Raw genomic sequence first — 23,314 nt, 5'->3', positions numbered from 1 at the left:
GGAATTCTCCTAGAAAGACTTACCCTCTGTTCCTCCCGCGATCCTCCAACGACTCCTTGGAATCTGTTCCACGATCTCCACGAAACCGGCATATGTTACACCCCATCAGAACTCAGATAAGAACCCTGGAATCATTCACTGTGTTGACACTCACCAGCCTTTACCTCACCCGTTCCATTCTTATGCTTAACCAGTCAATAAACCATCCTGTTTTGCACTTACCTGTTGTGTTTGGCCTTGCTGTGTGACAGTACCTCATGTTTTACTGGTGCCTTCCCCATAGTTGTCCCAGAGCATTGATACCTTTGTGGGTGGCAAGGTGAGCACTACAGGAGTTTTGCATGGGACTGACCCCCCTAATTAATGCTCGAACCATAGTAAAAATCTGAAGAAAAGAAAACTAATTTTAAATTTCTGCAATTTTCAGAATAAGCTGCAAAGATTACAGAGATGTTAAAACTTCACAAAAATCTGTGTATGTAATATAATGCAATGCAAGCTTTGCAAAGAGACTGTGTTTTTTTTGAAGGATTAGAGAAGTTATAAATTAAATTAGACAATACAGCAAACCTGCACCTTGTGTGTGAGGGGAGCTGGAGCTTTGAGCCAGAGCTGTATCACATTTAATTTGTGAGGAAAGCATTTACATAAGTCTGTACAGCAGCAAAAAGTGTCAGTTTTAATCAAAGAAAGAGTGGAAAATGCCCACAAAAAATGCTATTATAACGCTTCTTAATTAATGAAACCTGAACATAAGGTTTTCTTTATTATTTTAATATCTTTAAAAAAACACAGCTGCACTAGATCTAGATCTACCAGTCTGAACATGATGACACTGAAACAATCAAAATTATTATTATATATTTTTTTGGTGTTTTTTGCCTTTATTACGACAGATTAGAAGTGTAGAAGAGGTTCGAACCAGGCCAGGATTCGAAAAACAGGACACCCGTAACGCAACAGTGTCATATGTCGGCACACTGCCCACTAGGCTATCGGCATTGACACAATCGAAATGATTACTCCCTTTGCAAAACTCGTTAATTGTGATAAGTCTCCGTTGATATATTTTAAATATATCAAATAATATACTATCAAAGTCCCTTTTTGGACACTTAGGCCACAATTAATAATGTCTTTAAATTATGTATTAAAATATCCAAATAATTTGGATTTATTATTAAAAAATAATCAAATAAAGATGCCACTGGATAGGATATATTAGTATGAGTTAAACGCTCAAACTTTTGGGGAACCCTGTATAATCAAGTTTCTAACTAACTGCTGCTGCATGTGCTATGCCACATTTTCACACCATGAAACTGCCCTTTTTGCTTGCACTAGCCTCCATCCTATTGTGTGTAGGTGTTGGCCTTAAAGTAAGCAGGAGAAGGAGTGAGAGAACGAGATAATAGCAAAGTGAGCTTTCTGCGTCACTGCCTGAAGCTAGGCCGCTGTCCAAGTATGCTGTGTTCAGCAGCACAACAAGGTCTCTTCACACTCTGAACTCCTATCAGGGTTTTTGTTTTTCTCAAATAGTCCTCAGAGAATGAGAAAAAAAAAATAATTATAATAACATATGTTTGGCTTTATATCTCTAGCCAGGTTGACTATGTAGTATTACATTGTTAATTTTAAACAAAAAATAGTTCCAAGAACGCATGTCATTGTACAAGAGACCGGCACAGCAAATGCACTGAAGTTAAACCAAGGATTTCTTTTGGTTGACCACCCTGCCGGGCTGAATCAATGAGCTCCAGCAGAGGTGTTTGATAAAAGCCTGGCAAACACTTTCACAGCATTGATGGGCTTGTCTGCCAAGCACCTTTGCCAAACACACACACGGAGACACACACGCAGCAGGTTGTCTGTTGGAAAATGGAGAGAGATGGATAGTCTCTATGTTGTGTCGTGTTGTGTGACTGTATATCCTCAGTGCTCCCCACTGAGCCTACAGCACCATGGTAAACTCGCATCTGAAACGTGCTGAATACTCACTCTTGAGCATTAGTGTGTGTCTGTGTGTGTGTGTGAGCTTCGATTCAAAGCCGGACCCGTGTGAGACCACTCAAATCAGAGCACAACACGACCCTAAACTAAACGAGGGAAAGCAGTGCACTTCGTGAGATAATATAAAAACAGTTTTTTGAATACTGTCAGACATTTGCACTACAGAAACACGGTCTATGGTGAGATCTAAGTAATCCGGTATGAAGTAAATTGTTACGGTCAGTGGTGAGCATGTGTGTGGTCAGAAAACGGGCCAAGGAAATGAAGGAATGTATTATTCATGTCTAGAGGAGAGAGAGAGAAGGAGAAAAGCGGTGGGTATTGATGAAAAAAAAAGTATATGCGTATGCATATCTAAGCGGCTGTTGACATACGTCTACACCACAAAGACATGCCTGAAAGATCTTCGCTTAAACACCTGTCAGAAACGTCTTTATGATTCTGCTTTACAGTACTTAACCTGCACAAACCTATAGATCATTTCAGCCGCTACAGAGAGCAAGAGAACTACAACTCCCGTGTGTCCCGTAATTACCGAGGCTCTGTCAGCACCGTTTAGCCCCTGAGCTGTGAGGTCCGGAACTCCAGCCTCACTTCGGCAACATAAAGAGGGGGTGAAATCCTGCTGGTGACGAGCCAAGCGCTTCAACTGGAGAGGGTAAATAGGAAAACGCGTGAGGCAAGAGAAGCGCCATTGTTTGTTTTTTTTAGCTCTGAATGCGTTCACAGTTTTCTCAAAAGCAAATGAAGAACAAATCCGTAGGGACACTTGTTTTTTCACTCTCTCCTCCTCTTCACTCAACCCTATGTGTTTCTCAGAGCAGCAGCTGCCTGTAATTTAGTTCGAGTCTGTTTTTCGTCACTGAAGGAATGTCCACAGAAATGTGAAACTCTCTCCAGATGGCGACGCGTTTGACTCCATTCAGCTAGTTCAAAAACCATTCACATTCCAGATTTACATGTCTTTCCTTCCCTCTTTTCTCATTTTTCACATAGACACAAACACATTTACTTATCTAAAGGAGGATAAACCATGCACTTATATTATTTTCATATAAAGCTAATTATTAATAATGATTACAGGGTAAATAAAACGCAGCAAAACACATAAAGTACTTTCTTCATGAATCGTTGATTCAGCTCACTTCTAGGGACAATTTTGCCCATAGACTAAGCAAACCCACACACGTACATTCAGATTTTCACATATATTCAAAGCAGTGCATTCGCTCACATCCTTTCAGTTAGACGATATTTAGAAGCAGACCAGGGCTCTGGGCAAAAATGCAACTGGAAGTGTCAAAGAAACCACGGGATATTTCAAATGAGGGGAAAAAATAAACCCATAGTGAATTCATGTATTTTTAGGGTTATATTATTATTAATATTAGAGTTTTTGCTATTTTCCATTGTTCTAGTTACGAGTTTAGTGCATCTTACCATACTGACTTATAGCTGTCAGATCAGAGTTGTTGAAAAACTAAAACACTGTATGAATTTGAAGCAATCACTGCCCAAAACTCAAAAAAATGACAAAGATGGTAAGTGCCTTGCCAGACACTCATTAATTGTGGAAATATTGTATTTTTTTCTTGACTGTTCATAATTTATCAGATTAAGAATTTATTTCAGTTCCTTAATTCATCTTAAGTGCATAAATGGCAAACTGCATGTCTTTACATCGTCAGAAAAAAAATCCACCAGTAAGTTAAAAATGCCCCTGAAAAACTATTTGAGGGGGGGCAGATATTGCATTGCAAAATGATTAAAAAGCACACCTACACACCAAACAATATTTCAACTGACATTTCAGCAGATCAGATTATATGCGTCTCTCTTTGCCTCACACAACAACCTATCAGACTCTCTTGTGTCTGTCTATCATATCTCACACCCTGTAGTTTTCACTGCCATAGAAACAGCAGAGTGGATAAAGTATTTATGAGTCAGCAGCCTTGATGTAGGAAATGCAAAACCACTTGAAATGTACAAGAAACCAGCTGGGGACTAGCTGTTGAATTACAGTCTTTCCAGATAGCTGAGTTACTCAGTATCTTGCTGACCAATTCTCTACAAGTTTTATTGCCATGATGAACAAGATTCTACTGCACAAATCATAGCAAAGGCTGTTTATACATGGACACAAATATGAGATATTGATATTGAAATTACTTTGCATGTACATGTACATGAGTATTTTACTCTCTGTTTGTGTTTCTTTCCCTTTATTATCATCATTAGCAGCTCTGAGGTGTAAATAGAGTCACTGTGAATGGCACCATCATCACCTTCCCTCATTACTGCCGCTTTAAGCTCTTATGACACACACACAACCACATAGACATGGGAACATTTGATAGAGCACAGTTCAGATTTCAATTCTTGAGAAAAGACTCTAGGATGATCTGTGGAGAACGACAACTTGCATATTTTGCCTCCCTGGACCTTTCTCTCCTTTTCCGCTAAGCCGCATTTTCCAGGCTTCTGCATGTGCATGTGTGAGAGTGAGAAACAGAGAAAGACAGGAACACAGAAGGTCTTTCGGTTCAGGTCCTCGGAGAGGTTTGAAAAACACCCTTACAGACACAGAACTATAGTTTATGTTATTCTTACAGATCTTATTTTTCTCCCAGATTCTGCAGAAACACCAGTGCGGTGCAAAGGACCCATACCATTACAATATACATGCAGGAGAAGAGCCAGAGCACGGATTAACTATTTAACAACTCAGAGGCTGTGAGGAAGGGAAAGAGGAAGATTCTTGCAGAAGAGTACAGAGTTTACAAACTGAAGTACAGGAAATCTCAATCGTGGAGAAACACGTGCTACAAGTCATGACAGAAAGATTTACAGCACTATAACCTAAAGCAAGGGCTTTCAAACTTTTACAATTAGAGTACTGTTAGGTGTATAAGACTAAAGAGAAAAAAATTTTTCATTTGTGTCATTAAAATAAAATAATGTTTGATATATATTTTTTTCTTTTTGTTAAACAGGAAAATGTTATGTAAAAAAAACTTTTTAAACTTCTTAAACATTTCCAAACAAATCGTCACCTTGGAATTATAAGGTTCTATCTGCGTTCTGAGCAGTTTTGAGATATTGAGCTTCAAAGTTTTTGCATTCCATATAGCAAAAATTATATGGGGAACAAGTTTCTTTAAAACATGAAAATGACAGGGACCCTAAATGTATTCTAAATGTACAATATCAAAATCCTCTCAAATTTGTAAACGGGGATGTTTTGGAATGGGTCAAATGCAGATAGAAGCGTCTAATTCTAAAAAAACACTTTTCGCTTGGAATTATAAGGTTTTATCTGGCAAAAAAGTTATTGATTTTCAAGAAACACACACAGTTTACTTATAATTTGTTTTAAAACATAAAATTAATGTTGTAACAATGTGTTAAAAATTAATTAAATTTAATTTTGGGCATGACTTCTGACGCTGAGATTTATTAATTAAGTTTAAATTAATATTTTTTTCTTGTTCGTGTTAAGCATAAAAGGCAGTGCTAAATATTTTGTCCAGTGCAGATGTTAAATTTAGGCAGGAATATGGTGGGTAATTTATCACATTATTGCAGGAACCATTTAAGTTTAAGTTTCTTTTTGTTTAGACAGAAAGCAGCTACTGTAATACATCTGACCAGGACTTTATTCCACAGAAAGTGGGGCAGGTCAAATGGCTTTCTCTCTAGACATCAGTATGGCTGAAATAGCATGCTAACGTTTATTGTTGTAATTAAGACCCAATCAATTCAATTGTCGACTTTTTGACTTTTAAGGCTTAATATTGTAAAATTTAAGACATTTTAAGACTAAAAAAACTGCAAGAAAACAGACAATGCTTCAGCAAAGGTGTTTAACAAAGTTTAATAAAAGTATTCTTGCAGCTTCGTAAAATTACGGTTGAACCACTGATGTCACATGGACTATTTTACCGATGTCCCTTACTATGTTTCTGAGCCTGGGAACATTTCAGTTGCATTGCTCTCAGTGTCAGAAAACTCTCGGATTTCATCAAAAATATGTTTTCAGAAGATGAACGAAGGTCTTACGGGTTTGGAACAACATGAGGGTGAGTAATTAATGACAGAATTTTCATTTTTGGGTGAACTATCCCTTTAAGTAGCACAACTGTTTTCAACATTGACGATAATAAAAATATTTCTTGAGCACTAAATCATCATATTACAACAAATTCTGAAAGATCATGTGAGACTTAAGACTAAAGTAATGGCTGCTGAAAACGCCGCTTTGCCATTACAGAAATAAATTACATTTTAAAATATATTCAAATAAAAAAAAAGTTGTTTTATATTGTAATAATATTTCACAAACCTCTTTTTACTGAGGTTTTGAATAAATAAATGCAACCTTGGTGGGCTTAAGAGACTTCTTTCAACAACATTTCTTACAACACAGAGAACCTGTTGCTCACCATTGTGGTAAAACTCATGGAAAAAAGGGGTTAAACTGACCTGAGAGTATTACACTCCTAGCAATAATCAAAGAAGCCAAAATATTTAATAAACAAACACAGAGGAGGCGGGAAGATGTGTAGAACTCTGTGAATGACAGTCGTTCCTGTTCTGTGGAAATCTGCAGAGCTTTCTGTGCTGATTCTGTGTTCTGTGCTGAGTGATGGGTGACTGGATGAACAAAGATACAGAGCGATGGAGAGAAGCAGCAGCTGTGATAAATGCAAGTAGAACAAAGGTAGGAACAAATAGAAGAAAAGGGAACAAAGCAAAGACATAAACAGCTGGGATATTGAGACTAAAATCAGTTTTTAAAGTCTCTAAAAAAAGACAGTGCTGACTGGTGGCCCGGGAGGCATCGCCTGAAGTGATTTCATTTCGCTCCCTCTTCCTCCCCCAAGGACCCTTAATTACACTTGTCAGAGGCACAGGGGGTCAGAGGGGTGGGGGTTGATGGGATGCTGGAGAATCTCTTATTGTTTTATGGAGGAGTGAATCCCCTTGAGAATTATGTGTGTGTGTGTGTGTGTGTGTGTGTGTTAGTGAGGCATGATGGGGGGGAATGTCTCTTGGCAATCCTTCTTCAGCAGTTCAAAAGATGTGTGAAGAACACATGAATTATAAATCCCATCTGCACAAGACATGTGTGAGAGAGTGTGAAACACAAAATGCATTTGAAAGGTGTGATTGGAAGTGCTGCTCCGCTTCCAGCGTGTGAATGTGGGTGTACTCCTGCGTCTACATGCACAACAGCTCCCTGTCTGTTCTCAGTGCGCGCACTCCTGTTATTTGCGGTGCACTCGAGATAAACACATCAGAATGTATTCATGCTGCCTGCGTCTGTGCTCTCAAAACTGCACAATCAGCTTCAGCACGACTGGGAGTTTGCTAAAGAGACTCTGTGAAGTGGTCATTTGTATACATCAGGAAAAAAGCAATCAATAAAAAACCCCACTGGCTCTTTTACAAGCTTGATGGAAAGCATATTTATTAATATTTTGAAGCAGTGCCTTAAAATCATCATAATCTACACTAAATAACAAGGGGTTTTCAAATCAGGCATCTTTCCTTCAGTCTGACAGTAGGTGTGACTCAGGGGTCATATGATGCGATTTCAAGTTTTCCTTTCTCTTTGGAGTGTTACAAGCTGTTCGTGAATAGATAAGATCCTTAAAGTTGCAAAGACACTGTTCCAGAACAGTTCAAACCAAATATTCGTGTGTGCAACGCAATTTACAGAGGACTATTTCCTGAACCTGGGAGAGTAGCCTACAATGTCTGTTCTGACTCACAGCCTGTACAAATGCCTCGTTTGTAATGGGTTTTATTGGTTTTGTCTCGTCGCGCCGGGACACGGCATCACAGTATGGTAAGGGGCGTAACATTTCCGTCACACGCTTGAGGTATTCGGCCAATCACAATGCACTGGATAGCTGGCCAATCAGAGCACACATCGCGTTTCAGACCGATGAGCTTTGTAAAAATTGACGCACACCAGAAAGGCGGGGCATATGAAACAATAATGTATGTGGAAAATAATATGTTTTTTTTAACCTTAAACCGCATAAACGCATTTCATTACACCAAATACACCAAATAATGTTCTTTTTTAGCACTGTCATATGACCCCTTTAAATTGTCCTCATCATAAACCACTTACAGGAGCAGCTCGAATATTGTCTGCATAAACAAATAATGACAAACCCCATTTCTGCTCTCACAATACCTGTGAATGTCTGTAACCAGAGTAACTGTAATTGAAGTAAATATCAAAGATGGAGACTTAGTCAGATGGGATGTAGTGGGAATGTAGCTTAAATTACATACTTTCAAACTGTGTCTCCTCAGGGGGCCTCAAGGGGGTTATAGCAGGTTAAAAAAAAAGAAAAAGATTTTACAAAATGTGTTTTTGGACTGTTAAAAATAATGAGATATTAGTCTCAGCGTCAGAAGTCATGCCCACAGACCACCCACTCCAATCGCTAAATGTCTGTTGCATATGGTACACTAAACTGGAAACATTTTCACAAAGTTAGAAGTCTAAGTCTGATCATTTACCAAGCTTGGACAATCTTTTGCCAACATCTGAAAGAATTCTAGAGTGACCTCATTTTATTAGCTGTCCTAATTGAAGATGAGGTGAAGTACCTCACTGAAAATGGAACATCTGCAACACAAATGAACGTACCAAAGCTGACATTGCAGTTTGTGAATTCAGTATTCGGATCATCTGAATTGCTTGTTGGCACTAAAAAGAGAGATGTGCTCTAAACAGACGTGTTGCGAGAGCGTCTTATTAGACTGGCTGTTGACAAAGTGCACACCACTAAAATAATAGGTGTTCTTTTCCATCAATTTAATTAAAAAGTATATACTTTACACATGATATGCATGGTATGCAAAAATATCACTATCATCAGCTTGTACATGTGCACTGGTGAAAGCGCAGGCAGAGATGAAACACCATCAATGCTAAATGGTTAAAATTAGGGAACACAAGTCAGAGCTTGCCAGCCGTGGGCTGCTGGTTGAGAGACGCTTGTTTAGCTACTGACTCTGTACTTAAGTCAAGTTCAAATGAAAGTAGTTTTCCAATTTCGGACTATAGGATCATATAGATATAAATGAATAACATATGCAGAAAGACTGTGGTTGATATGAAAAAAAACAAAACATGAAAATAGAGTTAAATTTGAGATCACTGACACAAAAACATGCATTTTCGATCACAGTAAAGAACCTCAGGAGAAGTTCACCACTGTCATAAACATCTCTTTTGCTCAATTGGGAATTAAAGCAAGACCTCAGAGGAAACACACACACATATAATCACATTTTCATTGATCACTGGGACTTGCTGTGTTCTCGTCCTCTCTCTACTGACATAAAGGTCAATAACAACAAATAAAGAGCAGTAGCGTAGAAACAAACTGAGTTAAAAATGAAAGCTCATGTTAAAGATACTATAGAGGTTTGGTAGCAAAAATAAAATGCTACGGTAAGACGACATCAGCAAAATGAAGTGTCACTATGCAGTGTGAACAGTTGCTTGCCTCACTCTTTCGGTCAATTCCTCCAGAATCCATCCTCCAACCCAACCAATAATAATAGCAGTACAGAGTAAAGCATCATACATATGTGGAGTTTAATGGAGTATATTTGATGAGTTTATTTTCAGGTGTGTAAAGTCTGCCAGGGCTAGTGCTAACTGCTAGTGCTATCATGAATTATTAAGGTGCCTCTCTAGGTGTCTTTGAATCAGCTTTGATGTATTTCTTTTTATGTACCCTGATCGCTCAGATTCTACACCGTCATTATACCTACATTATGTAGGAGCCCCACACCTTCTAATGGCCATAAACATTCAAGGGACAATCATGTATCATGAATATATCCAGAAACTAGTGCTGTCTACTGAATATAGTGTGATTAATTATTCAAAAAGAATAATGTGATTAAAAAAACTACATCATTAATCATGTCCCCAACACATAAATTCTGCAAAAGGGGATTTTTTCTACCATCAGAGCAATTCAAGTTTGAAGTACCACCTTCGTGTTTTTGCAAGTACATGCAGACTGATCATTAAAAAATACCTCAGAATGACAAGGACAAAATACAATATTCCTTTATGATTAATGTTATGAAAATAAAAACATTTTTGTAAGGTGACCATCTATTCAAAGATTTAATCATCTGCCATAATAATGTAACAAATCTTTATTTGGCATTTTTTCTCAGTGATAGATTCAACTTATTGTTATCAATTTCATCAAAATTTGATTTGATTCTCCTTCATCAACAGCCCTGCTAGAAACGTTGTTATTGCATTTACTGTCCAAATAACAGTACAATAACTGTCAAACAATGACATAAACTGTTCTAATTTATTCAAACGAACAAACCCTTTACCTTAAGCTACTACCCTACTAAACTACCAAAAGAATTTCACACACTTTTCTACCAAGATGCAGATAATGCTCAACTTTAACCCGACAAATGAAAAGCCTCATGGCGTGAGTTGAACTTAAATCTCCAGTTTAATTTGATTTATCTGCTCCCTGTGTCTTTGAATTCAGACCGTTCCATCATAATGTCAGTGCATAATTTATGAGTTGAACAACAACAATTAAGTGAGTCTTGCCGAGCTCGGAGCCCTCTCCCTGGACAGCACGCCAAATATGCATAACCTTTATTTAATTACATGTAAGTGTGAACTCGTGAAAACATCAACACGGAAGACTCTACATAATTCACTGAATGACTTCTAGAGAAAGACTGGTTGTCTGGTTAATGACGGACCGGTCTTTGAAGTCTGGGATTCGGCGGCTCTATGAATATCATGAATAAAACAAGAGAAAATTTTACTAATTCGATTCATTTATTCTAGAACATTGATTTTGTTAGGAAAGCCATCTGTGTTAGTGAAACATTTTCCTGCATGAGAGGCATGAGAGTAGAGCGGCCGTTCTCACCAACTGTTCCGGACAAGCACCATGTGCTGACGTAAGGCAACTCAAGTGCGTCAAATACAGCACTCGATACGTGACATAAGTAATATGATATCCTTATGACTCAAATAACTGAATGAAAAAGAGCATGAAGCTCTTTGAAGTACTGTCATGAACTGAATGAAGAAGGAAGCATTGCACTGTAATTTTGCCTTCCTGCCATAAAGAAATATCCAGATGGCCACAGAGGTACCCTACCTGCCCAAACACATGTCAAGTACAGTCTTGTGCCCTTTCTTTTACAACATACCCTCTCTTCAGCTCCTCCAGTGCACATTTCTACTATGTGTGCCTGCACGTAACATGGGGTCCGTTGAATGCTGAAGCTCTAGCTGGGAAAAAGACAGTGTTTAGCATTCCACCTGGTCATTAGGCAGCTGTGCAACTGATATAATCTGAGCCCCAATGTAAAATTAATGCCACCCTCGTATCAACCTCAGACAGACAGGCTAATGAGAGCATTGGAACAAACATGGCATCAAGTATTCCATATGCAGCACTATATTTTTAGCTGCATCTTCATTTCACACTTCAGTGGCCTCAATCTTTAAACCCCACAATAAAAAAATAAAAAAACGTTTCTCTCACGATAGACTGGTGATTAAGCCTAACTTTGCCTAACCCAGAAAGGTTTACAAAGCCCCAAACAAAGCAAAACAAACAAAGACCTGGCTGGCGGTCATTAAACGGTCAGGGTTAGTTGCTAATAGTGGATAGTGTGAGGCAATTAGCACAGGGTCCAGGAAAGCCCTCGGCAGTCCTAATTAAGTCATTTCTAAGTTCACTGCAGAGGCACTGGACCTGCTTATCACACCTAAGAGGACTGCAGAAACCAACACAAGAGAGAGATCCAGGCATAAACAATGGTAATTTCTAAATGATGTACTCGCTATGCTGTCTACATGAACTTCTGTTCTTACCATAAGGGACCTTTTCCTTAGCCCACAGACAGTCTAAGCCTGTTGGGTGAAATGTTTTACAACGAGGGTCAGCTGTGATCTGCTGACGGTCAGTTTGAATGTTTCGAACCGGATAAACGAAGACCTCAATCATCTACATTCACTCCTTTTTCGCTGGCATCTGCTCTTGGATTCTCCTCTTGCCTTATGCTCTTCCTCTTTACCTGAGCTCTGTCTTCCTGGACAACAGTGTTAAAGGCCATGCCATCAGGTCAGACTCCAGCCCTCACTGGCATCTCTCTTCCTCTCTTCTGAGCTTCAGGAGCTGTTCACATTGCACTAGCTTTCCAGTGTTTTTCTATGTAAATACATACTAGATGGACGTATTTGGACATAACACTCACGTCTTGCATCTATTGCAGCTTCTCATTCATGACACGGCATTCTAAATACACAATGCCCAAGTTAAAATAAGTTCAACTTTTGAGAAAAAAAAAAAGTGTCTCCAGACCTTGAGTTTTTTCCCCATTCTATTGCCTGTGTCTCGTGTTTTTCAAAGCAAAAGTGTGTTCTGTGTGAATGGCCCCTTATGCTGCACTCTATCTTTTCGTACATTTCTCTCTCACTCATTTCTCTCACTCTCACTCATCTTGTTTCAATTGTATTATTCATACTGTATTTCAATATATATAACTATTTAATCCAATATGTAACTATTTAAAACCGTAACATCTGATTAAAGCAGTCATGTTCATAAAAAATTATCTTTCAAAAAATTAATCTATTAGCATTATCTAGCCATGCTTATTTCCATTGTTTGTACAGTATAAGGAGCAGAAGTGATCATAGACAAGAAATCACAGTGACAGTCTCAGGCGTCATATTTATATATTTATATATATTTATATACAGACATACCATATTTATATATCACGCTGTTCATCTTTAATCATTTCAGCCCTACAACAAAAATCCAATACAAATTTAATTAGCATACTAGATCTTTTGTTTGGAAACCCACATATTCACATAGGGTATTTCTTATTCTTAGCCGAAGATCAGATAAAAATAAAATCTAAAGAAATTATACAGTATAATGTTATTGTATAATTTGTATTTAATTTATTTAACAAATAATAAATGGATATTTTTGAAGACAGATAATGGGCGAATACAGAGGTTAGAGGTAAAAATAAATAAATAAATTAAACAATCTGTGTATATTGTAAAGTAAATGTCTAGCCATTTGCTGTCTGTACTGTGTGTATTGTGGTTTTGTCATGTTGAATACAATTGTTCAATTGTTTTGCATTTAGCAGAACAACCTGTAAGAGGAGCAACATTTTGTCCCCCCTCAAAATTCACAAACATGGTTGAAAGGCGATAAGCTTGACTTGATCTGACTGAAGCTATAGCATTTAATATTTTCCATGAGAAATCTAAAATTGGCATCAAATAAATCAATAGCAGAGCTTGAAAAAAAATTCTCAAAGGGAATCTCAAGGGAAAATCATTTGAATTACAAATTGACTGTTGTCATCTGAAAAGGCGCTACAAGGGATTTTTTCCTAACCCACCATTAAAAAATTGTTCCTATTGTGACTGAAGTCGTTTCTGTCTCTGAGTCTGTAGGATTTAAGTGTTTGAACCTAAATTTGACCTGAAAGGGAAAAAAATCTTCTGTCACTTACCTCCAAAGGGAACTCTCAAGAACTTTGTTGGAGTCTGCATGGTAATATTTAGTGAGAATGAGGATGACCTACGAAGAGAAAAAAAGTGACATTAAACATTGAAGAAAATAATTACATTTACACATTGTATGTACAATTCTATTAAAAAATACAGTCGTGTCTGAAAATCACATTGAAAATGTGTGTGAGATGGAGCAATTCGAACACATTAAGAACACTCAATCCTGCTTTCTCTTGTAGGATCTCACATCTGCAGCGGACATTGCATTTGCAAAAACTTTTTAGTCTGAGAAACTGAATTTGCTGAGAAAATGTTCTCTAAACACAGCAGAGAGACATCACTGCAAGTGTCTAGTTCCTCAGACTCACATAGAAGCATGATGTGTTTGTGGTGTTAGAAACAGCATATGCTAACCTCATTTGACAGATCCATCAAACCGTAACCACTTGATGGACAACATCTTCCTAGCTTCTGCTAATAACTTACTCTTTTTTTATCTTTAGGACCGACTGCACTGCAAGCAGTTGCTATAGCACTGATGAATACACATAGCACGAAGCCAAGTTACTTTCTTCAGCTGGCAGCAGGGAGTTAGCAGTATGGAAAAGACTGACAGAAGCTGTTGGCCTGTATTGCTACAGTCACAGGTTTAAACACTTGGACATCAAACAGTTATGTACAAGTTAAAATGAAGCCCAATATACTGAAACATTATCTAAAACAGGTTAGCTGTTTTACAACCTCTAAATCCATAACACAAAATAAGTCTTTTATAACTGGTCTGGATTAGATTCATCACTGAAACTCCAGCTGGTGATGAGGATCAGATTACATTTAGATTTTCTGATGGCATCACCACAGTGCGTCTATTTTGTTGATCATTTTTTCTTCAAGAGTTTTTTTTTTTTTTTTCATAAAACCATAAAAATCACACATGAAATATGCAAGTGGGGTGACCAGTGTCAACAAGCAATATAGCTTTCATTTATCAGTTGCATTTTAGTGTTTTTTTAATCCAAACATGTATGATACACAGCTATATAATAGGTCTGAAATTGCATATAGTGACATCTTGCTAATTAGAATTTATGTTGGATGGTTTCTGTATGTATTTATCTGTGTTGTGGCATTATAGCAAGACCAAAGCTTAAAAAGCAGCTACCTTGCTGATTAGGCTGCCAGTAATTGCTTCAATCAACACAACACAGATAATGAAATCTACTGTAGCTCCACCACAACTTTCTGCAGAGTGAAACATTTTCCTGCATGAGAGGCATGAGAGTAGAGCGGCCGTTCTCACCAACTGTTCCGGACAAGCACCATGTGCTAACGTAAGGCAACTCAAGTGCGTCAAATACAGCCCTCGATAGGTGGGATAAGTAATATGATATCCTTACGACTCAAATAACTAAACGAAAAAGAGCATGAAGCTGTTTGAAGTACTGTCATGAACTGAATGAAGAAGGAAGCATTGCACTATAATTTTGCCTTCCTGCCATAAAGAAATATCCAGATGGCCACAAAGGTTCCCTACCTGCCCAAACACATGTCAAGTACAGTCTTGTGCCCTTTCTTTCAAAACATATTCTCTTTTCAGCTCCTCTAGTGCACATTTCTACAATGTTTGCCTGCATGTAACATGGGGTCCGTTAAATGCTGAAGCTCTAGCTGGGAAAAAGACAGTGTTTAGCATTCCACCTGGTCATTAGGCAGCTGTGCAACTGATATAATCTGAGCCCCAATGTAAAATTAATGCCACCCTCGTATCAACCTCAGACAGACAGGCTAATGAGGGCATTGGAACAAACATGGCATCAATTATTCCATATGCGGCACTATATTTTTAGCTCCATCTTCTTTTCACACTTCAGTGGCCTCAATCTTTAAACCCCACAATAAATAATACGTTTCTCTCACGATAGACTGGTCATTAAGCCTAACTCTGTCTAACCCAGAAAGGTTTACAAAGCCCCAAACAAAGCAAAACAAACAAAGACCTAACTGGCAGTCATTAAACGGTCAGGGTTAGTTGCTAATAGTGGATAGTGTGAGGCAATTAGCACAGGGTCCAGGAAAGCCCTCGGCAGTCCTAATTAAGTCATTTCTAAGTTCACTGCAGAGGCACTGGACCTGCTTATCACACCTAAGAGGACTGCAGAAACCAACACAAGAGAGAGATCCAGGCATAAACAATGGTAATTTCTAAATGATGTACTCGCTATGCTGTCTACATGAACTTCTGTTCTTACCATAAGGGACCTTTTCCTTAGCCCACAGACAGTCTAAGCCTGTTGGGTGAAATGTTTTACAACGAGGGTCAGCTGTGATCTGCTGACGGTCAGTTTGAATGTTTCGAACCGGATAAACGAAGACCTCAATCATCTACATTCACTCCTTTTTCGCTGGCATCTGCTCTTGGATTCTCCTCTTGCCTTATGCTCTTCCTCTTTACCTGAGCTCTGTCTTCCTGGACAACAGTGTTAAAGGCCATGCCATCAGGTCAGACTCCAGCCCTCACTGGCATCTCTCTTCCTCTCTTCTGAGCTTCAGGAGCTGTTCACATTGCACTAGCTTTCCAGTGTTTTTCTATGTAAATACATACTAGATGGACGTATTTGGACATAACACTCACGTCTTGCATCTATTGCAGCTTCTCATTCATGACACGGCATTCTAAATACACAATGCCCAAGTTAAAATAAGTTCAACTTTTGAGAAAAAAAAAAAGTGTCTCCAGACCTTGAGTTTTTTCCCCATTCTATTGCCTGTGTCTCGTGTTTTTCAAAGCAAAAGTGTGTTCTGTGTGAATGGCCCCTTATGCTGCACTCTATCTTTTCGTACATTTCTCTCTCACTCATTTCTCTCACTCTCACTCATCTTGTTTCAATTGTATTATTCATACTGTATTTCAATATATATAACTATTTAATCCAATATGTAACTATTTAAAACCGTAACATCTGATTAAAGCAGTCATGTTCATAAAAAATTATCTTTCAAAAAATTAATCTATTAGCATTATCTAGCCATGCTTATTTCCATTGTTTGTACAGTATAAGGAGCAGAAGTGATCATAGACAAGAAATCACAGTGACAGTCTCAGGCGTCATATTTATATATTTATATATATTTATATACAGACATACCATATTTATATATCACGCTGTTCATCTTTAATCATTTCAGCCCTACAACAAAAATCCAATACAAATTTAATTAGCATACTAGATCTTTTGTTTGGAAACCCACATATTCACATAGGGTATTTCTTATTCTTAGCCGAAGATCAGATAAAAATAAAATCTAAAGAAATTATACAGTATAATGTTATTGTATAATTTGTATTTAATTTATTTAACAAATAATAAATGGATATTTTTGAAGACAGATAATGGGCGAATACAGAGGTTAGAGGTAAAAATAAATAAATAAATTAAACAATCTGTGTATATTGTAAAGTAAATGTCTAGCCATTTGCTGTCTGTACTGTGTGTATTGTGGTTTTGTCATGTTGAATACAATTGTTCAATTGTTTTGCATTTAGCAGAACAACCTGTAAGAGGAGCAACATTTTGTCCCCCCTCAAAATTCACAAACATGGTTGAAAGGCGATAAGCTTGACTTGATCTGACTGAAGCTATAGCATTTAATATTTTCCATGAGAAATCTAAAATTGGCATCAAATAAATCAATAGCAGAGCTTGAAAAAAAATTCTCAAAGGGAATCTCAAGGGAAAATCATTTGAATTACAAATTGACTGTTGTCATCTGAAAAGGCGCTACAAGGGATTTTTTCCTAACCCACCATTAAAAAATTGTTCCTATTGTGACTGAAGTCGTTTTTGTCTCTGAGTCTGTAGGATTTAAGTGTTTGAACCTAAATTTGACCTGAAAGGGAAAAAAATCTTCTGTCACTTACCTCCAAAGGGAACTCTCAAGAACTTTGTTGGAGTCTGCATGGTAATATTTAGTGAGAATGAGGATGACCTACGAAGAGAAAAAAAGTGACATTAAACATTGAAGAAAATAATTACATTTACACATTGTATGTACAATTCTATTAAAAAATACAGTCGTGTCTGAAAATCACATTGAAAATGTGTGTGAGATGGAGCAATTCGAACACATTAAGAACACTCAATCCTGCTTTCTCTTGTAGGATCTCACATCTGCAGCGGACATTGCATTTGCAAAAACTTTTTAGTCTGAGAAACTGAATTTGCTGAGAAAATGTTCTCTAAACACAGCAGAGAGACATCACTGCAAGTGTCTAGTTCCTCAGACTCACATAGAAGCATGATGTGTTTGTGGTGTTAGAAACAGCATATGCTAACCTCATTTGACAGATCCATCAAACCGTAACCACTTGATGGACAACATCTTCCTAGCTTCTGCTAATAACTTACTCTTTTTTTATCTTTAGGACCGACTGCACTGCAAGCAGTTGCTATAGCACTGATGAATACACATAGCACGAAGCCAAGTTACTTTCTTCAGCTGGCAGCAGGGAGTTAGCAGTATGGAAAAGACTGACAGAAGCTGTTGGCCTGTATTGCTACAGTCACAGGTTTAAACACTTGGACATCAAACAGTTATGTACAAGTTAAAATGAAGCCCAATATACTGAAACATTATCTAAAACAGGTTAGCTGTTTTACAACCTCTAAATCCATAACACAAAATAAGTCTTTTATAACTGGTCTGGATTAGATTCATCGCTGAAACTCCAGCTGGTGATGAGGATCAGATTACATTTAGATTTTCTGATGGCATCACCACAGTGCGTCTATTTTGTTGATCATTTTTTCTTCAAGAGTTTTTTTTTTTTTTTTCATAAAACCATAAAAATCACACATGAAATATGCAAGTGGGGTAACCAGTGTCAACAAGCAACATAGCTTTCATTTATCAGTTGCATTTTAGTGTTTTTTTAATCCAAACATGTATGATACACAGCTATATAATAGGTCTGAAATTGCATATAGTGACACCTTGCTAATTAGAATTTATGTTGGAGGGTTTCTGTATGTATTTATCTGTGTTGTGGCATTTTAGCAAGACCAAAGCTTAAAAAGCAGCTACCTTGCTGATTAGGCTGCCAGTAATTGCTTCAATCAACACAATACAGATAATGAAATCTACTGTAGCTCCACCACAAGATTCTTTCTGCAGTGTGATTCTACTTGCCTTGAAGTATTTTCACAATGAAAGCCACTATATCTCTATAAAACTGGTTTCAATCCCAGGACTTACTGTGTTTGTGTAATGGACGGTAAATGCTTTTTTTTTTGTGCATGATATGACAAACACATGACGAATAGAGAGCACGCACACATAGGCTACACAAAATGATGCCTTCCTCTGGTCTATTTGATGAGGTATAAAAGCCAGTGTGAGGTGTATCCTTAAAGCCTCTCCTATTTTTTATTCATGTTAGTAGGACGCCTGAGTTTGCAGTAACATATCAGTAGAGTGTGAGTGAAGGGGGATGACTTGCGTCTGTGTGTCTCCTTTATCTTTCTCTGCTGCCTCACACACTGGGTCTCTGACAGCAAAGCCCAGCGGAAAAGCATTGCCACGAAAAAGGGTCAGAGAGACTCAGGGCCTTGGCAGAGTGATTGACAGGTCAGCACTGGAATGTGGCAGGAAGCGTGTGGACCGGGCTAGCCTTGGGCGTTGCTTGGAGGATCGGCTGAGAGGGTTATTGCCTTGAGTCTGTCCCTCCCTCTGCAGACAACAGAGGCGCTAAAGGTCAGAAAGGTGTGAGCAGAAAAGCAAAGGTTTTTTAACAGTATGGAGGTTGTGTATGGCCGGAAAGCTATTTTAACCTTTATCAGTGATCCATGGGAGGTCTCAAATCCAACTGTACCAAAACCCAGTTCATTAAAAATTAAGTTATTCCTGCAGTCATGTCAAAATACTGTATAAAGTGCATTGCATTCAAGCCAGAATATTTTTGAAACAAAACATTATAATGCGATTTATTTCTTACAATTAAAAAAGTCATTTGAAAAGCAGTTTTCTAGGCCAAATATGTTTTGTTCTAATAAATTTTTTTTTTTAAACGTTTTTAAATACAGTTCAGCTGCTCTGAACACTGAGTGATATAAGTTTAATATGAGCTTAATTGTGAGATTCATTGTAATCATTCCTGCTTTCCACATTCATAATTATTCATAAAAAAATTAATAAATTCCCACACACTGTTATTCGCTGTAATATTCCACCAGTTGGTAAGATTTTTAAAATCTTTCTGAAAGAAGTCACCAAGCCTGCATTTATCAAAAATACAGTAAAAAACAGTGATATTGTGAAATATTATAAAAATTTAAATAACTGTTTTGTATTTTGCTATATTTTAAAATGTAGAATATTACATTTATTCTTTTGATGACAAAGCTGAATTTTCAGCAGTCAGAAATCATTCTTCAGAAATTATTCTATACGTTGATTTGGTGCTCATGAAACAAAATGTTGTGTTGCTTAATATTTTTGTGCAAACTGTGATTACACACACAGACATTTAAGTTAAAAAGTTAAAAAAAGAACAACATTTATTTGAAATAGAAACCTATTGTAACATTCTACATGACTATACTGTCTGTCACTTTTGATCAATTTAATGTACCCTTGTTAAATAAAAGCATATTATTTCCTTTAAAAATATCTTACTGGGCCCAAACTTGTAAAAGTTAATGTATAAGTGAGAATAAACAAACTAAATCTATTTGACTGTAATTCTACAAATAGTGCATATGAATCAACAATCTTGTTCGTTTGGTTTTTTCGTTTGTGATTTGAGCAAAAACGAGCCATCTGATCATTATCAAAATTGTTCAAACCAAGTCTGCTTCTTGTGCTTTATTACTCCACATATTATGTTTCTTTCCGTTCTCTCTCTGTCTTTGTCTATCATCAACTTCCATCAAAACTTCCATGAAAAGCATCTCAGACATCAGGCCCCCAAACATCCTCTTGGCTATTCATGCCATAATTTGTCAAGAACATAGCTATTTACCAGATGTGATCTGTAACTAATTTAAAGAACCTTTCTCTCTTGGAACACTGAAGAAAATGAGGCTTACTGTTACTGCAGACACAGCTGTATCTGGAAGAATAACCAAGTATCTTTTTCCACTTATGATTTTTAAAGGCCTTACATACTTGATGATGAATAAAACATGTATCAAACAGTGGATGAGTGGTCTACATTCACTCAACAAGACAGAAGGCATTTATGCTTTCCCACAATGTGACCACCAACAACTGCGAATATGCCCTATTCATCAATACAGACAACATTTTGACAATTCCTTTTGAATTTATTATGCTGAACCTAATCAAACATATTAGCTGTCCACAGCGCATTTGGCATCAGGCTACACAGCGAACAGTTTTCTCAGCCTACCCAGGGGGCCGAGTGCCCCCGCACAGGCGTCAGATGGTGGCCTTTGGAAAGAGTCTGTCTGCACCCAGCTGTCGCAGTACAACGCTAATGAACCACTGGGAGCAAAGCCTTTCACTCACTGAAATCATGCAAATACAGTTTGAGGAAAAGAACAACTGATGATCAGCAGCTTAGAGCAAAGCCCACCGAACTTATTACTGACATCAGCATGCAGAGAATAATCTTCACATCATTTACTTTGAGCTATAACAAAGCTGCCATCAGCTGAGAGTGAAGGGAAGCGACGACTTCCTTAATACACAGGCACTCTGGTGGCAGCCCCTCAGTTTATCTGTTTACCAAGAGGAAGTGAGAGCAGACAAATAAATACAACAGCAGAATCAGCACACTGTAAAACCTGATAAGTTAAGAATACTCAAAACATTTGTGGAAACTTATTGCCTCAAAATATTTGAGTAAACAAACTCTATTTTTTTTAAGTTAGTAGAGTTTAACATTTTTATGACAAGTGGGGCGGGGCTGAGAGCCATGGGAGCCAAGCCAAGCCTCCATTCCATGATCCCACCCCACTCATCACAACGATAATTATATACAACTTGTTTCCATTAACAGCACATTCATTCAGATCTTTATAGTTAAGTGCTAGATAACAACTGCACACTGGCACGTACTAATGTAGTTATCTTAAAGACTCACAATATTTGCATGTAAATAGTCAAACAACATGCACTATAAAAAGTCTTTAATTTTTGCTGTCCATCCTCAACCTAACCACAGGCTCTACTCTTCACCACAACGGTAACACTACAAAACCAACATAACAGAAACCTATGTAAATCCTAACATAACACAACATTTAAGTACTAACTTATGTCTCTCTATGTTAATCTTGTGTAAAAACACACAAAATAACACTTAATTTCTACATTTATTTTCCTTGTTGTCTGATGCAAAGCATGCTGGGAACTAGAAAATGCAATAATTTTAAGTTCACCTTACTACAACAACATTTTAAATTTACAGAACTTATTTCAATTAAGTCCAATTAACTTTCATTATTATTTGAGTGAAGTTAACTCATTTCATTTAATTAATTTCACTGTTCGGTTTTACTGAGGACGGGACGAACCTGTTATTGAGAGTGATTCTTGTCTAGATTCTTGTTCTCTATACTATTTTGAGACAAAAAAGATCAATCAGATCAATCATTTTAAGTGCATTAAGTGATTTATGCATCACAACATTATAATGCAGAACAGTATGAAAAATGGATATTCATTTTCGGATATTCCTAATCACATTAAAAACACAAATTATTTAATAACACTGTTAAAAGATTACATTTCAGTGACTGTTAAATGCCAACACAAAATCTAAATTGGGGAAATGAGCTAAATGTGCTAACTTAAATAGCTCAAATCTAAAAATGCCTAATATTTAAAGTTGTAATGAAACGGAAGTAGAGAGAGATCTTTTTTCCACATTGTGATATACATCTATGTGTAAAAGATAATTGCGCACATCGCTAAAAATAAAAGATCAGGCCCATAATTAAAAAAATAAACTTCAGCCATTCGTTTCTAATACTCAGGTCTTTAGGAAAGCTATGCAAAGTTTTGGGAGGAGCAGAACGCACATTCTTGATTAAATATGACAATGATGCATGTTAAGGGCCATGTTGAGGAAGATTTTTCTTCCTGATTTCAAATCTGAGCGCTTCAAAAGAGTAGAAAATAATAATTCATATTTTAACTGGGTAGGTAGTTTTGAGTTCTGAAAATGGTAGTATGTTTTTATTGCAGAGTAATCTCTTTTATGTTTAAATATAAGCAGCACTTTGATTTTCCTTTTCATTCATTTCCATGAAAAAAATAAAATCACATTTCTACTACAGACAACTTCTATTAAAAGGCCTTCTTTCAAACAGTGAATTACTGCTTTTAAAAAATCTAACGTTGAACTAGGGATATGCCGGTATCAAATTTTCATGTTGCGATTAATTGCTAATGCTTTTATTACGGTATACGGTATTATCACGATATTGAAATTAAGTTTTAAAAAAAAGTATAATACAGTATAACAGGTTTAATAACTTTTTTCTTATAACAAAAATAACTGAACATTTAAATGCAATAAAGCAATACAGAAAAATGTATAAAGTTAAAAGTTTTACACAGATTAAAGTGCAAAAGAACTATAAAGACCAATAGGTATCACTTTACAATAAGACCTCATTAGTTAACCTTAGTTAATCAGAATCAGAATCAGAAGAGCTTTATTACCAAGTATGTTTACACACACAAGGAATT

At 37.0% G+C, this 23,314-nt stretch overlaps 1 protein-coding gene across 1 annotated transcript in view; it reads right to left on the bottom strand.

The window, feature by feature from the left end:
- Positions 1 to 23,314, bottom strand: part of LOC107722356 (VPS10 domain-containing receptor SorCS2-like) — a 135,634-nt gene that overhangs the window by 58,621 nt on the left and 53,699 nt on the right. Inside the window, exons 2-4 of the mRNA XM_016530682.1 lie at positions 17,517 to 17,584; positions 14,166 to 14,232; positions 13,597 to 13,664 (exon numbers count right to left, since the gene is read on the bottom strand). Of these exons, the coding sequence (XP_016386168.1) occupies positions 13,597 to 13,664; positions 14,166 to 14,232; positions 17,517 to 17,584 (203 nt within the window). The remainder of the gene's footprint in view (positions 1 to 13,596; positions 13,665 to 14,165; positions 14,233 to 17,516; positions 17,585 to 23,314) is intronic.

The sequence above is a fragment of the Sinocyclocheilus rhinocerous genome, unplaced genomic scaffold (assembly GCF_001515625.1).
Source record: "Sinocyclocheilus rhinocerous isolate Xijiao unplaced genomic scaffold, SAMN03320098_v1.1 scaffold1115, whole genome shotgun sequence".
NCBI lineage: Eukaryota > Metazoa > Chordata > Actinopteri > Cypriniformes > Cyprinidae > Sinocyclocheilus > Sinocyclocheilus rhinocerous.
The sequence above is the reverse complement of the archived record's forward strand: the minus strand, read 5'-3'. Positions and strand labels throughout refer to the sequence as shown.